Here is a 15955-nt window from a genome sequence, read left to right as displayed (position 1 = left end):
TGCAAATATTTCTATCTTCTTTGTGTAAGTTTATAGGAAAGCCTATCATTTGGGTATGTTTTTGTTTAGAATTAAATTAAATATTCTTATTTAGAACCCATTCTGCATAAATAAGTGGAAATATATGAGTTTGGCAAGTTAATCTTTTTAATTTTCCCAAAATAAAGGATGCTCATAACATCTAATTCAGAATAGCTCCAAACTGAAAATAATCCAAATGTCCATTAATGGGAGACATAAAGAAACTATTGCCTCATCTGTGCAATGGGATAACTACTGAGCAAAAAGGAGGAAGATACTATTGAAACATACAACAACAAGGTTGATGTCAAAATAGGCAGCATGAAAGATGTCTAACAAAACAAGAATACAAACTGTAAAATACATAAAAGCCCTGAAGGTGCAAACTAGCCTACGGTGACAGAAAGCAGATCAGCAGTTGCCGGGAAAGAAGGATGTGCAGGAAGGAAAGCCCCATCTTGACTGTGGTTACAATTTAACAGGTATTGCTATGCATTACATTGTGTCCTCCTGAAAAATTTGTACATAGAAGTTCTAAACCCCATGTCTTAGAATATGACCTTCTTTGGATACAATCATTGCAGATGAGATGAGTTAAACTGAGATGAGGTCAGATAAACAATGGGCCCTTAATCTAATATGACTGATGCCCCTAAAAAAGGAATGCCAGATGAAGAGACAGACACATCCAGAGGTAAGGTGATGTGATCACACTGAGAAGCCAAGGAACAGCAATGATTGCCAGCACACCCCCAGAAGCTAGAAAAGAAGCATGGAAATACAGCAGCATAGATTTCCTTTCATAAGCCTCGGAAGAAACCAAGAGGGCTGACACTTTGATCTTGGACTTCTACCCTCCAGAACTGTAACACACTAAATTTCTGTTACTCAAAGTCATCTGGCCTGTGGTTCTTTGCTACAGCAGGCCTAGAAAACAAAAGCAGTTATATACATTTGTACACTTTTAAGAATATGTGGTTTTTTCTGTGCCTAATAAAGCTGGTGGGGGCTTAGGGATTAATATGCAAACTTTTTGAAATAAAATTAAAGGACTTTGGGTGGGGAGGACAAATGCTAGGTCCAACTGGAGACGGGTCCTAGAAAAGGAAACAAGGAGACCAAGTGAACACAGAAATATAGTGAACACTGAGGCCTCTAGTCCATCCTCAGTTACTAAAATGCAACAACTAGGCCTGTACCCTCAAGTAGAAGACTGGAGGATATCTCCCCTTAATAATCTCTAAATAGCCTAAAATAAAAGGAATAAGATCAAATACCACATTGAAGGTTCCCAATAAGACCTCCAGCCACATCAGTCTTTACAGAAACTTGGACAGCCTCTTCTGTATCCTCAGAACTGCGTTCGGAGTTTTCAGTATCTTACTGATACATTGAAGACCAGATAAATACACATAAAAGAACACCCAGGAGGAAACAAACTATGCAGACAGCAGAAAATAAACCAACAACCCTATTCAATATACTTCAAGTGCAAATATCTACATCTGAAGTGATCACAGGAAAAATAAGTAAGACAAAGTTAAGAAATTCTTTTAGAAAGCAGAATTAGGGTTCTCCCTGGTGGCACAATAGGTTAGGATGCAGCACTGCAAGCTGGCCACAGCCACTTCAGTGCCAGTTCAATTCCCTGCTCCAGCGGTGATCCACATGGGACAGACCTCTCCTGTCTTGCCCGCTGCTCCCCTGAGCAGTGTACTTTTGTCGATCTGCCTATTCTGCTCCCCACTCTGTCTTTGGTAAAGCTTCTCACAGCCCCTGTATCTCTGGCCTGTACCCCAGTTCCGTATGCATAAATAAAATAAATCTTCAAAAAAAAAAAAAAAAAAGCAGAATGAAGCGATGGAAAATAGGAGAGAAACAATAAATTACTCCACCAGAAATCAAAGAGTTGTGTTTCCCCAATGCTTGTCACTCTCATTATTAGAGATCCAGGATGTACCACTCATACCCAGTCTTCTTCACTTTACATCTACAATTCCAACATAACTCAGTTACAAGTATCTTCTCTCTAACTGCAATTCCTGATCTTTCCAGCTGATCTCTCTGGGAGTTATCAACACTGGTACCTTCTAATCCACTGTTTCTGTCTTCTATCACTGTGTCCTGAGAGTTTCTGGCTATCCTTTCAAATTTCCCTACCTCCATCTTTAATGTCTAGGTCTATCACTGCCACCATCCCTATGTAATATCTCACCTCCTCTGCCTATTATATTCACCAGGTAAGATCTAACTCTCACCTCACTTCCTGTCTGCGTGTATGCAGCTAAATGGCGGAAGGAACCACGTAACAAATGTATTCACACAAATGTTTAACAAATCCCATAATTCCCTGATTGCTTATATTTACTGTTAATTGTCTGGTCTACTTCACTACAATGAAGGTCTATTAAAGAATGAATTTTTTGTTTGTTATCTGTTCACTTAAGTATCCCAAGGGCCTAGAATAGTGCCTGCTATATAGTGTCACTCATTTTTTGGAACTCCTATTCAATATCTGAATGACTGAATAGACATTCCATAAAGAAGTAACAGAGCATATGAAAAGGGAGAAAAACAGGAACAAAATCATTCCAGAAATTTTTCCAGAAGTAAGGGATACAAATTCCTAGTATTCACAGGGGACTATACCATAAAAACTCCAAATCACAGCACAGAACACTAGAGAGCATGAGATTATGATACAAGCTTCCAGGCAGTGGAAGGAGAAAGAATCATAAACAACAGATCAGAAAATGTCTTTTGAAATTCTTAACATACAGAAGATTATTGGCCATACAGAAAGCCACATGACAAACAATTTACTTAATAAAAGAGAGAAAAGATGACAGAAAATGATCATAACCCAAAATTCTATACCCAGTCAAACTACTACTTCTTACTTCTACTAAGTAAGAAGGTAAAATGAAGAGCTTGCTAGGTTAAGAGAAATTTATAGCCTGTATGCCCTTCTTTGAAAGTTAACAAAATAAAAGATACTGAATAAAGAAGACAGACATATGACAGTGCAAAAAAGGAATTCAACCTAAATCACAGGCAGAGGAAACCCTAGATGACAATGAGGGGAGTCATGTTTTTGTATTAAGGAAACAAGCCATTAAGTCAGACTAGGGTGAGTCAGTTGCTCCAAGAGTCAACAACATGGAACTAAGAATGCATCTGAGAACACTAATATTACAGAGACTACAGCTAAATTAGTGATAAACACGCAGAAAGACAAGTAACCGAAAAGAAAAACCACAATATTAACTTCAGGGAAAATAAAAAGTTGTGAAGGAGATGAAAGGCAATCCTAGAGGATATATGACTCCACTGTGAGTGATGTTTACAGAGTCCTGGTGACATAAACAAATTGGATTTATGCTTTTCCTTTCCTTTTTCTGGGCATGGGAAGTGCATGTGTGTGTGATAGGGACAGAAGATAAAAGAGAGCTAAGTTCTTTTCTATAAAGGGATGTCAAAAAAGAATACCTAAAATAGAACACTCCATAAGCACATCATATAGAGAGATACACAAGCACAGACAAAAAAAATCAGCTAAAAGAACCAAACAGAAGTGGTCAGGAGTAATGTTAGAGAAGGCAGGGCAGGGAATTTCTGTCTGTCTTTATAGCAAGCTATGTAGTACTATTTGACTCCTTAAACTATATGTCCTGTCATTATTTAAAAGAAGAGGCAAATATGAATTGTCTTTTTGTACTTCCAATCTTAAGCACTGGTGTTCGAAGTAAACATTTCTTTTAGTGTACATTTTAATTTGCCAATATATATATTTTTTAAAGATTTATTTATTTGTGCATACAGAACTGGAGTACAGGCCAGAGACTCAGGGGTGGCGAAAGACTTCACCAGACACAAAGTGGGGAGCAGAACAGGCAGATCAACGAAGTACACTGCTGAGGGGAGCAGCGGGTGGGTCAGGAGAGTTCTGCCACACCATGTGGTCACCTCCGGGGCAGGCAGGAATCGAACTCAATCGGAAGTGGTTTCAGCTTCTTAGAGCAGGGCTTTAACCCGCTGCGCCACCAGGGAGGGCCTAATTTGCCAATATTTTACAGTGATTTAGTCAGTTACAATTACCTTCCAATGAGAAGAAAGCCTTTACCTGTGATAGCAGCTCTTCCTTTTCTCCAGCAAGTTTTCGTAGCCTCACATCTAAAACAAAAGAACAAAGATGCAAACTAAATCTGTAATGATGTGGAATATAAACAATTAAAAATAATTCTTCAAATTCATAAATAGCAAACGTTATCAGATAAACAATTTATAGCTCCAAATATCAAAATAAATGAAGGCTTTAGTGGTGTTAAGGAAAAGTACTGAATTATTCGATGCCTATTTCCACATAACTGATACTTATCAGCCATTAAATGTAGTGTTTGCTCCCTAGAGCAGTGATTTTCCACTTCAAGACAAACTGAAGTACAAAGATAATTTCCTTGTTTCAAAATTTACAGGCTTTCAACAGTAGAGACAACTCAAAGACCAAGAGTGTTCTCCCAAATAAGAAATATGAAATATAGGAGAGGAGACGGGTTAAGAGTGGTGCTGGGAGGAGAAACTGGAGCAAAGAAAATGGAGGAACACGTGTTGTAAGAAGCAAAGATGCAAAAGAGCCAGAGGGGAGGAAGAGAGCACTCAAAGGCTAATCTTGCTGGCGAGTACCATTAATGCTCATGCCTGGCCTGTGTTAAGGACTGATGCATCCCTAGCACCTAATAGACCCCTAAACTGAGAAGATGCCCTGAGACACCTAAAAGCAGCAGCTGACACCTCCCCACCATCAACGGGCCAAATGTGAAGTTCGGGCTTCTTCAGCACCTTCCACACAGGCAGAGGAAAGCAAGCCAGCCCCAGCGGCACACTCAAGCCATTCTCCCTCCACAGCCAGCCCCACCACTCTGCCCTTGTGCTTGGCTGCGACAGTAGTGAACACGCTTACTATCTTTTAAAAAGTTTTTCAGCTTCCCCCATTCTCACAGTATATACCCACTCTTCTAGGAAACCCAGTCATAGATGAAAAAGAAAAAAGTCATTTTTAATAAGTAAAAATGAACTGATACTACAGTATTTATCTGTGCCTGCTTTTATTACTCTGGAGCAGGATTCTTAGTGGGGACAATGGATGGGAGATTAGTGGGGACAATTTCTGAGAGAAATGTCATTAGATTCCCCAAAGGCTTAGACTTTAAGAAGCTCAGAAGCCCTACTGCAGAAATAACATTACTTTTATATCTCTGTTCTTGGTCATTTGTTTTTCTACCTTAACAAATATGGCAGGAAAGAGCTACAGAGCTCTGAGATAAGTAGCAGAGCACAAAAGCAGATGCTCCAGAAAGAAAAACTTAAAGCATACTAGGGAAGTCTACTACCAAGGCCACCGGTTCCTGGGGACAGGTGCTACGTGATCCCTTTGCAGGAAGTTTATGCTAAGTGAAAACGTGATGTGTGTCACCCAGAATGCTTCCATCCAAGGGCCTTATAGTTTCAGTAGTTTCTGCCTTACAATGATGCTGGTTTCCCAGGTCAAGGATGTCTAAATACAATGTGCCCAGATTTCTTCTTGTTACGGACCTAGATAAAGCTCAGACAGCCCTCCTGTTTTTGTTTTTCAAGATGCCATATGAAGCTGGAAGTGCATTAAGAGTACGTTAAATCAGCGTCTTACCGAGCGGTCCTTCTCCTGCTGATTCCAAGACCTGAGCGGCTTCCTGGGACACGACAGTGATGGCTCCGACCACAGGCTCATGACTGACGTCACCATTGGGCGTGCCATCAGGGATTATAACTAAGCCATGCTTCTGTGAGGAAGAAAAATACCCATCACGAAAGACAACCCACACAGAAGCAGTGTGTACTGTGAAGTGACTCAACAACATGTTTACCACAGGTAAAACTGGCTAAAACCAGCTACATGGACGACAGCCCTGCAGAAGAAATGACAAACCTACCAAATCTGGACTGAAGAATGAACACTGTGATCTGCACTCAGACTGCAAGGATGGCAGGATGAAAGGAAAGAAGCACAAAGCAGTGAGAGTTGTGAGCTCCAGGCTACTGCTGACATACCTCTCCTGTCTTCACTGTGTCCTTCAGGTCAGCCAGCTCCTCTCTGAGCGAGTCTCGCTCATTCCTAAGGCAGGCGATGTATTCTTTCTGTTTCTCTAGGGCCTGGTTTTAGACAAGGTAGCAAGGAAAAGAGTGGCACAGAAAAAAAGAGCAAGTAAAAGGCATCAGAGAAGAACCTAATTTAAATAAACAAAGACAAAGGCATAAAGGCAAGGAAGCATTAAAAGCTTGGGAGCAAGCAGTCAGATATGGGAAGAAATACAAAGTTATTTGGCTATGTATCTCTAAATAGTTAACTGTGCATAAATTTGGCAAATCATGCTTAACACACCAGGCAGGAAAACAAATGTCTCTTTTCCAGTCAATGAAAGCAACAGGAAGAAGGAAGACGAAGACAATTGTAACATCTAAGTTTTTCTTACTGACCTATAAATACACTTCATATTTAGTTAAAGGTTTGTTCAAGAATATGCTTGAGGTTTTTAATAAAAAGGAATGGCTCTGGAAGAAAAACAACCAATTTACATAAGGTATTTATTTGAATTAAATATTGGCTAGCAAGTAGTATGTCTCCAAGTAGTATGGCAAACCATCCCTCAAATATTACTACCTTAAAAATAGCGTTACCTCCAAAAGGATCTTCAGTACCCTTTGTTCATTTAATGAAATGCAATTAAGAGTGGTTTGTTTTTTTGATATTCTTCTAAAATATGAAAGATAAAACTAAAACACTGACAGACTAAATAGCATGGAGGTAGCCAAATGTGGTTTTGAAATCAGGTTTTTGAGACCTGGCACATGCTGAACTTTATGTCTCAGTTTCCTCATCTGAAAGCTTACGGGATCAGAGCAGCATCTGATGGGCATTCAGGTTTGAAACGTAAAACACCGCAGTGCTTAAGATGCCAGGGAAGGCGCAGGAAAAGCGAACTACTGTTCCCATTAGTATTCTCCCTATCATTGCCTGAACCTCACAAGTGTCAGCACTGAGAAGGATGGCGCAGAAACAGGGACACTCTTGGGTCATCAGTATGTAATTATTCTGTAATAAAATAACCTAGACTTCAAAACACATCCAAATTTAGCAGTCTCTTCAGGAACCTAACAGCTGGGCTGCTGAAAGAAGTCTTTCACTACACTTAAGTTCATAAACAATATTTTCTGCCAGCCTTCCCACTAATCCAAGAAGTTTAATTAAAACAGGTAACTTTCCTCTCAGTTTATTAAGTTTAGAAGTGGGGAACTGCTTAGTTATTGATTGCTGAATAGTTGGACCACGTTTTAAATGATTACAGTTTTATTCTGCAACCAAACTGGAAATGAGTAAATATCGGGTGATGCGACTACCACCCATTTGTAGCACAGCTACACTGTTTGTAGGCACTGCTATAGATACACTAATTTCTCCCTTAGAGATTGTTACATGTTTACATAAAATGTCTCCCTTAAATGCCCTATAATAGCTTACCATAATCTTTTTCACAGAGCAGAAAATGAAGTCATAAAGAAATCATGCATACATATACACACACACATACACACACACACATACATACATACATACAGTCCAAAGTTATGGTAAGTGACAAAGACAGCAAATGAATCCAGTCTTTTTTTTTTTTCCCAAAAGATACTTACATACTCTTCCTATGTCATAACCCCATCAAAGCCACAATTAAATTCCCTTATTGTCATCCTACAGACTGCTAGAAAAGCAGTCCTTAGGGCAAGTTCTGAACTGCAACATCAACATCAATTTTCTTTCAACAGTTTACATTCACACTATGCTATGTGTCTCGAGTCTGCCTGTACATTAGTAATTTGAGTTTTCAGTTTCATACACATTTACTCTAACACTCTGGCCTGACAGTGACGCTTAATTACACCAGTGATAATGTAACATTAGGACATGAAAGCACAAGCAACACTTTTCCATCTGTTGACAGTCACTTTAATCTCTGCTGGGTCAGATATTTTGGTTACTGATATCTGCACGCACAGTCATGCCATGCATGGACACACAAACTGTATCAGTGATCACCTTCACAACATGCTCTCTGTAAACACCACCACTCAATATTAAATACTTAGGAAGAGACCAATTTCAAAGTCGGAATTCTAGCAAATGGAAAGACAAGCCATTTGCTCCTTTTCCACATCTTATAATAATGGATTTTATTTTTACATTTGGACCTTTTAATTTCATCTTCCCATAATTATGATGGGAAATAAAGTATATGCTGTAAGTTCTTTCAATTCACCACAAACTTTAAAGAATACTGAAATACCTTCTAATTGAACAAAATGAATTCATACTGGAGGTACAATTCTCGGTGTTACCCAACTATCCAACCACTACCCTTATGTTTACATTCAATAATAGCTCCACACTTTTTTTTTTGGTAAGGATAACAAGTACATGCTTAGAGAGATATAAATAATTCTCAAATTATAATGCTAAGACCTAAACAATAGTATGTGTAACAGGCTGAACTTTGAGGCAACAGGTTAATTCTCTGTATAACTGCACAGGGGCATAAATATTTTGAGTAAGAATGGAAGTAAGTCTGAAGCTATGTCACACAGATGTGCAAGTCCTTCATATACCTATTCTGTACCTGATTCCTTGGTGCTCAAAATTGCTCTGCGGCTAGAAGCATGGCCACTAGGCTCAAGAAGGAAAGGCTAAAAATGTTAAATTTTAACATGAAAATAACCATTTTTCTTCAAGAAGTTATCAAATCAGTTTTTGAAAAGAAAGCTAGGGAACAGTGATGCATTAGGTAGTCACTGATCATGATGAAATTTTTTTTTTTAAATCAAGGGAGGACCACTTTGCACACTGAAAGGTGGCAGCTTCCCTTTAGGGGTGGGGGGCACTTCCCTCTCCCCCCCCCCAAAAAAAACAAAACAGAAGTGTTGGTAAAGACATGGAGAAATCAGAACCTATCTGTGGTGCTGGTGGAACTGAAAAATGGTACACTGCTATTGAAAACAGTGTGGCTATTCCTCAAAAACTTAAAAGCAGAATTACCATATAATCATCAATTCTACTCTCTGGTATAGACCCAAAAGAAATACAAGCAGGGTCTCACAGAGATTTATTTATTTGCATACTCATGTTCACAGCAGCATTAGTCAGAATAGCCAAAGGTAGAAGGAATGCAAATGGCCACCAATAGATGAATAGAAAGACAAAATGTAATCCATTCATATAAGAAATATCATTCAGTATTTAAATGAAAGGTCATTCTGGTACATGTTAAGTGCATGAACCTTGAGACTATGGATTAAGTGAAATATGTCAGTCAAAAAAGATAATGATTCCACTTATATGAAGTAACTAGAATAGAGGCATAAAAGCAGAATGATGTTTGCTGGGGTGGGGGAGGAAGAACTGGGAAATTGTTGGCACAGAGTTTTGGGTATGCCAGATAAAGAGCTCTGTGCATGGGTGATGCTGTCACTAGCATAAAATGTGAATATATTTAATGCCACCACATTTTACACTTACAACTGCTAGAATGGTAAACTGCTGAGTCAGAAAATATAATTTGAAAGGGTCATACACTGTGTGATTCCATTTATATAACCTATAGCAGCAAAATTAGGAAATGAAAACAGATTAGTGGTTGCCAGAGCTTGGCTCAGAGAAGAGGAGCCGGTAGACGGAGCTTCCACAAGGACAACAGGAGAGATCACTTATGATGGTGAAAATGTCCTGGTGTCTTGATTATATCAAAGTCAATATTCTGGTAGTGATACTGTACTGTACTTTGTAAGATGTTATATTTGGGGAAAACTGGATAAAGGGCACAGAGTATATTTTTAATTGCATATGATTTTACAGTTGCCTCAAAAATATTTAAATTTGATTATTTATAAAGTGTTCCTTTAAGCATATAATTATATACCACATAGAAAGATGATGTCCATTTATTCAAGAATACCAAGAGTGTTAAAAGTTCAAATAATTTATACCTTAACCACCAAAATCTATTTCTAGTAGAAAATAATTTTTTTTTTATTCTGGATACCAATTTTATTAAACTGAGAGGTATGGATTTTCCTTAGCGGGTCCAAAATAATCAGTTTAAAATGCTAACATATTATACAAATTGAAGTCTTGGACCTGCACATCTAAGCTAAAGAAAAGTATATAATCTAAGGTCTCAAAAGAGACCTTAGATTCTAGGTAACCAGTTTTCACTACACTCAACAAGTTAATCTACTTTGTATGATATATTTTTTCACATCTCATATCACACAAATAAAACTTTAAATAAAATCATAAATTTACAATCACAATTTCAAAACTTCTAATAAAGTTGTTCATTCTGATCCCAGTAGTTTCTTCTAGCTTTGACTGGAATTTTAGAAACAATATTTAAGTACAAGAAACTGTAAAAGGCAGCTTTATTTCTTTCAATCTTTGGTCTACCAAACTCTGAAGAAGTACTTTTCTTTTCCATGTGTTTGCTAATGAGAACACAGGGTCCTTGGAAGTGTGAGAAAAACTGGATAGTGAAAGGAGAGATGATTCAGAGGGCTCCATATCCAGGTATATCAATCACAGGTATTCTCAGGAATTTTTGCCAACTTTTCCCTACCCCATCGAACCTTATGCAGAAAAAGATTTTCTATGTCGTTAGGCCAAGAACTTCTATCTCACTGTTCCTCCAGCACAGCCCTTCTCTGAACAGTGATGTGTGGCTGTGCGGTCCCCTTACAGCCAAAGGGCTCATGCTGTGAGCTGGGGCTGCTAGTCAAGGGCTACACAGGATTTTTTTAGCCTCCAGCATACCTGGAACCTACCTAATGGGCTTAGCAAAAAAGCAATGAAGACATTTTCTTTATCATGGCCCCTGCTTAAGGGAGTTATAGGGTTACAATTAGAGATGATGTAAGAGTTTGGCAGCTATGTAAATCTTGCATTCCTATCCACTTCTGTAATTAAACTGATTTTAATCTCTTCCTATTTTATTCACCAAGGATTTATGGGATGTTAATAACTTTTCTCTCCACCCCCTACTCCTAAATCTCTTGTTTTTTATCCAAATTCTGGCAATGTAAGGATATCAAATGACTCACAGAGTTTAATTTAAATGTCTACAGCTACTTCTGGATAAGAACCCTAGAGGAATAAAGAACAATTTCCTTGCAAAGTTACTACTTGTAAGTTTCACAAGCTCAGAGTGAACTGGAAAGAAGGGTTCTTTCCAGCTTAAGATCAGGTTTTCCCATAGAAGTTTTGTTCTGTCTTCTGCTTATTTGTACTACACACTGCACAGATGCTCAAAAAGAATCAAAAGAACAGATTCCTAGGAATCTCTAAGTTAAATTCTATTGGTCTATTCCTCATCAATGAGCTTTGTACCAACACCCAACTTTATCTCATACCCTAATGTTTTTATCTTTCCAAAGAATTGTCTCCTGGAGGTCAAACACCTCTTTTGTCATGGTGTCTATGTTCTGTTGCATGCGCTGGTTCTCCTGCAGAGAAGAGGGGGAAGACAAGTAACAAAGGAGCAAAAAAGAAAAGGGAGAAAAATGGAATGAAAATAAAATGGATAAAGCAACTTAACAAATGGGGAAAGTTTGTGCTGAACAGGAAAAGCAAGAGTTGTTTGCTAAAAGGAAAAAATGATGTCCAGAGCCTTGGCGCCGGGCCTCTCACTGGCTGGCTGCTACAACAGTGAGCCAGGGACTGGGAACAACTGTTCTAGCCACAGCTACGTGACAGCAAGCCAGCGGGGGTTTCTGGGTGCATACTATACTGCTCCATATGCGTGTTCTTCCTCTGAGAACTTTGTTCCAAACATGGAACAACTAACATTTCTAGAGAGGAAATTCAGATTTGCTATGAATAAGTGATCCATATTATAGAACAAGTAGTAGTTTGAACATTATTTTTATACTTTTAAACTGAACTGAAAAAATACTAGCAGGCTATATCTCCAATTTCTGTTATCTAAATGTATAATAGCAAGAATATAAAAAATTTAAAAGTCACATCATTTTCTAGAGAATTTAGGATTTAGTAATTCTTAAGCAACTGTTCTGGTTAGGCAATGATGCTCAGTTTATACCCTTTCATAATCAGCAAGATAACTTATACATTATTGACAGATTATCACCTATTTCCCAACTCATATAATACTAATTTATTCTACCATGTGAATGTCAATTCTAAAGATCAGAAAGCATTATTTTGTCATATTCACTTTTTATTCAATTATACATAAGTTTGGGTATTAACATCTAAAAGACAGTAATGCTAAATATAAAAATGGTCCCCAAAACTAAGTTTTTAAAGTTTTATACACCTGGGCTTTTAAAGAAACTAAAGTGACAAAGCATACAAATCAAGCATTATAATTCCTCTTAAATACAACCATCTAGTTAAAAACTAGGATATTTAAAACAATTCTAACTTAAGCTACTTAAAAATAGCCTTACTATTCTTTTGAAATCATGAGAAGGAAAAAATATATATTGATGAGAAAAAGAAAGTAAAAGACAGAGCTGACTAACTGATACACAAAAAGGCAGAGGAATCCACACATGCTAAAATACCAGCAGGGTACAAAATTTTGACTATGTGCTTCTTGCCATATGGAAATGAATATTTTTGGAAAAGCTAAAAGAACCATGTAATCTCAAATATGCAGTTATCTGTAGCTGCATTTAGAATTCACAAGTTCTTCCTACTTTCAACAGGCTGTGTTCAATTCAATCATTCTTAATAGTGATAAGTAACATAAATCCATAACTAAAAATTAATACTTTTCCTCTACTGAATGATTTTTAAGTAAATTTAAAGAAGAAAAACTAAGGGAACTAAAGGGAAAAAGAGGAAGGGTAAAAGAGAGGTGGGATCTGAGCATCCAGGGATTTGGATGAGTCAGGTATGGCCATGACCAGACTCTGGAACCTCAGCATTGGCCAACCTTTGTTTATTGTATATAAAATGTTTGGGCAATTTCTTCCTCTCATTTAGACACCTCAGGAATGTATCTACTGGAGTGAAGATCAAACTTCTGATTTCTAAAAGATAGCATTCACTATCACCAAAAGAATAAGGTTACTCTCTAATTTTTCCTTTTGCCCATTTCCTAAGATATTTTTAGGAATAAATGTATTTTGGAATAAAAGACATTTATAAAAACTTGTGCTGCAAAAAGGGAGGGTGTTTATAGGGTTCAAAGTGTTAATTTTTTAATCCTTCCTTTATGTTTCCTTTTTTGTAAAATTTTAGGGATAGACAAATACGAAGAGACAATCTGTGGCATTTTAACTCGTTTCCCTTCTCAACATACACCCCTTTTATCCCACCCAATGCATTTCTTTTCCCAAATAAGGCATTTCCATAGTTCATATACATACCTCAATAAGCTCATCTCTTTGTCGAAGGCCTTCTTTAAGTTCATCCATCTTATGCTGCAGCACACTGCACATATGTTTCTGCCTTTCTAACTCCTATTATTAAACAAATGATTAAAATTAGTTAACACATATTATAGTACACAACAAAGTTGAATGCATGTAACCCAAAAATACAGAGGCTAAAAAAGTACGACCCTCTCCAGAAAATAACTGAACTGTCAATGCACAGTAACTTAGGAAAATTCTGTGTCCTATGGAAAATTCAGATAATTTTAAATTTTCATCACATAGGATTAGAAAACACAAACTCAGCAATGGCAAAACTTCTGTGAACATTGACATAACTTAGTAAAGAGGTAGAAAAAACTAACATAATGAGCTAACATTTTGAATGTTCAGAAATGCAAAGTATGAAGAGACTATAATAAACCTAATATTTATAGTACATAATATCAACAGGCAAAATAAAAATATACACACATAAAAACTTAAGATATATCCAAAATCTGAGGAAAATTATATAAACTACACCAGGAAGACAGAAAACTGTGACTGAAGAAACAAAGAATACACCTTCTTTGCTAAAAAGACTTAATAGCAAACAACTGCCAATTTGCCCTTAAATTAATCTACATAATCAACACAATCTAAATAAATATACCATCAAAGTATTTATCTCATTAGAAAAAGACCCAGTTGATTATAAAATTTATGTGAAAAAAAATAAGAAAAAATAAAAAACACCGAAAAAGAAGAAAATTAGTCTTAGTAGTTATTAAAACGTGTAATAAGGCCTCTCTATATAATGGCACAAACCAATGGAACAGAACAGAAAATCCAGAAATGTACCTACAATTATATAATGAAATAAGGAAAAAGAATATCTCAAATCAGCAAGAAAGAACAACTTATCATCAGAGACGCTGAGATAACTGAATATTCATATGGAAAAAAAAATTAGAACCATATCTCACATCACAAATCTCATATTATTCACCAGGACAAAGTTCAACTGGTCAAAGGTATATGAAGAAATAAGGAGAAAAGGAGAGAGAGAGGGAGTATGGAGATTAAGGAAGAGGACAGGGACAACAAGAGGGGATAAAAGGAAGGATGGAGGAAGGGAAGGAGGCAAAGGAATAAAAGAAACAGATTAACTTCTTTGAATACATTGTTGAACTGACTTCCCATCCATGTGAACATTTTATGTAATTGTAAAACAAAACTAAATTTAAAAAGCAATTCCTGATGGAAGTAACCAAGTATCCACCAACATATATATATATAAACAATATAATGAAATGCATATGTGATAGATACATACAGTAAATGCTATTCAGGGAGGAAATCCTGCCATATGTTACAACACAGATGAAACTTTGTTACATTATACTAAGTGAAATAAGACAGTCATAGGAAAATAAATACCATGTATATGAGTCCACCTAGTCAAATTCATAGGGACAGAAAGTAAAGGAAGAATTGCTAGGAGCTGAAAAGAAGATGAAAGGAGATTGCTTTAATGGGGCACAGTGTTTCAATTTTCCAATATGTAAAGTTCTGGAAATCTGTTGTACAACAATGTGAATATATTTGACATTACTGAACCTGCACCATTTGAAATGGCTAAGGTGAAAAGTTTTATGATTTTTTAAACCATCATTCAGGTAAAAATTTTAATATAAAGTTTGTAAAGTACTTCCTAAGTATTTAAATAAAATGTAGTGAATCTAACTATCCATTTAGTAGTAGAGGCATGAGAGAGAAACTATTTTCAGTAACTTATAAAAACAAAAGTTGGACTATACATAACTTGATGGCAAAATAACCACCAAACAAAACAAAACAAAAAGCTTTGACCTATTTCAGTAGTTATACATTATGTGGTAACACTGGTATTGCTATTCTGGGTCATGTGGGATAAAGCAATGAGAACAGAATATAACATAATTACTATCATCCCCAGTGACTTTGAGAACTGGGTGTAGTAGTGAAGGGAAAAGTAGATATACATATATAAAACAGAAGAGGGTAATTAAGAACTCTAGAGTCCTGGATTTGAACTGGAACCATAAACATAAACTCACTGCATACTTTCTTTAAAAAAGAAACAGAGATACCCACATACACACATCCTAGCTAATTCACTAACAAAGTCTATTGTCAGTGACCAACCTGGTTGCAGGAGCACCCTGGGCACCCACACGTCCCCACTGAAAAAGCCAGGGCTGATTTCAGTTGGGGAGCAAGAAATGAAGAGGAGAGCCTGGAGCACCTTGTGCTGAAGAACAGAGAAGTCGCCCAAAACAATCAGGGTCCAGTAAAATTTACTTCAGAATGAACCTGAGAGTGTCACATCTTATTCAGTAAGAACAGAAGTAATAATCAGAAAAACTAGAATTCCAGACTTCATCATGACATTTTGTTTTGTTTTGGGGAATTTTTAAAATTTAACTTTTTA

At 36.9% G+C, this 15955-nt stretch overlaps 1 protein-coding gene across 3 annotated transcripts in view; it reads right to left on the bottom strand.

Moving 5' to 3' along the window:
• The window catches only part of LRRFIP2 (leucine rich repeat (in FLII) interacting protein 2), a 91328-nt gene that overhangs the window by 5728 nt on the left and 69645 nt on the right, over positions 1–15955 (bottom strand). For 2 of the 3 annotated variants that reach the window (XM_004676321.2, XM_004676322.2), the window contains 3 exons: positions 13495–13587; positions 5708–5840; positions 4145–4194 (listed from right to left, as the gene is read on the bottom strand). In XM_004676321.2, the coding sequence (XP_004676378.1) occupies positions 4145–4194; positions 5708–5840; positions 13495–13587 (276 nt within the window). Of the gene's footprint in view, positions 1–4144; positions 4195–5707; positions 5841–6108; positions 6211–11508; positions 11602–13494; positions 13588–15955 lie in introns of all 3 variants that reach the window. The other variant, XM_004676320.2, reaches the window with a different exon arrangement.

The sequence above is a fragment of the Condylura cristata genome, unplaced genomic scaffold (assembly GCF_000260355.1).
Source record: "Condylura cristata isolate star-nosed mole 26May11 unplaced genomic scaffold, ConCri1.0 scaffold00004, whole genome shotgun sequence".
Classification (NCBI taxonomy): domain Eukaryota; kingdom Metazoa; phylum Chordata; class Mammalia; order Eulipotyphla; family Talpidae; genus Condylura; species Condylura cristata.
This window is presented reverse-complemented; position numbering and strand designations above follow the sequence as displayed.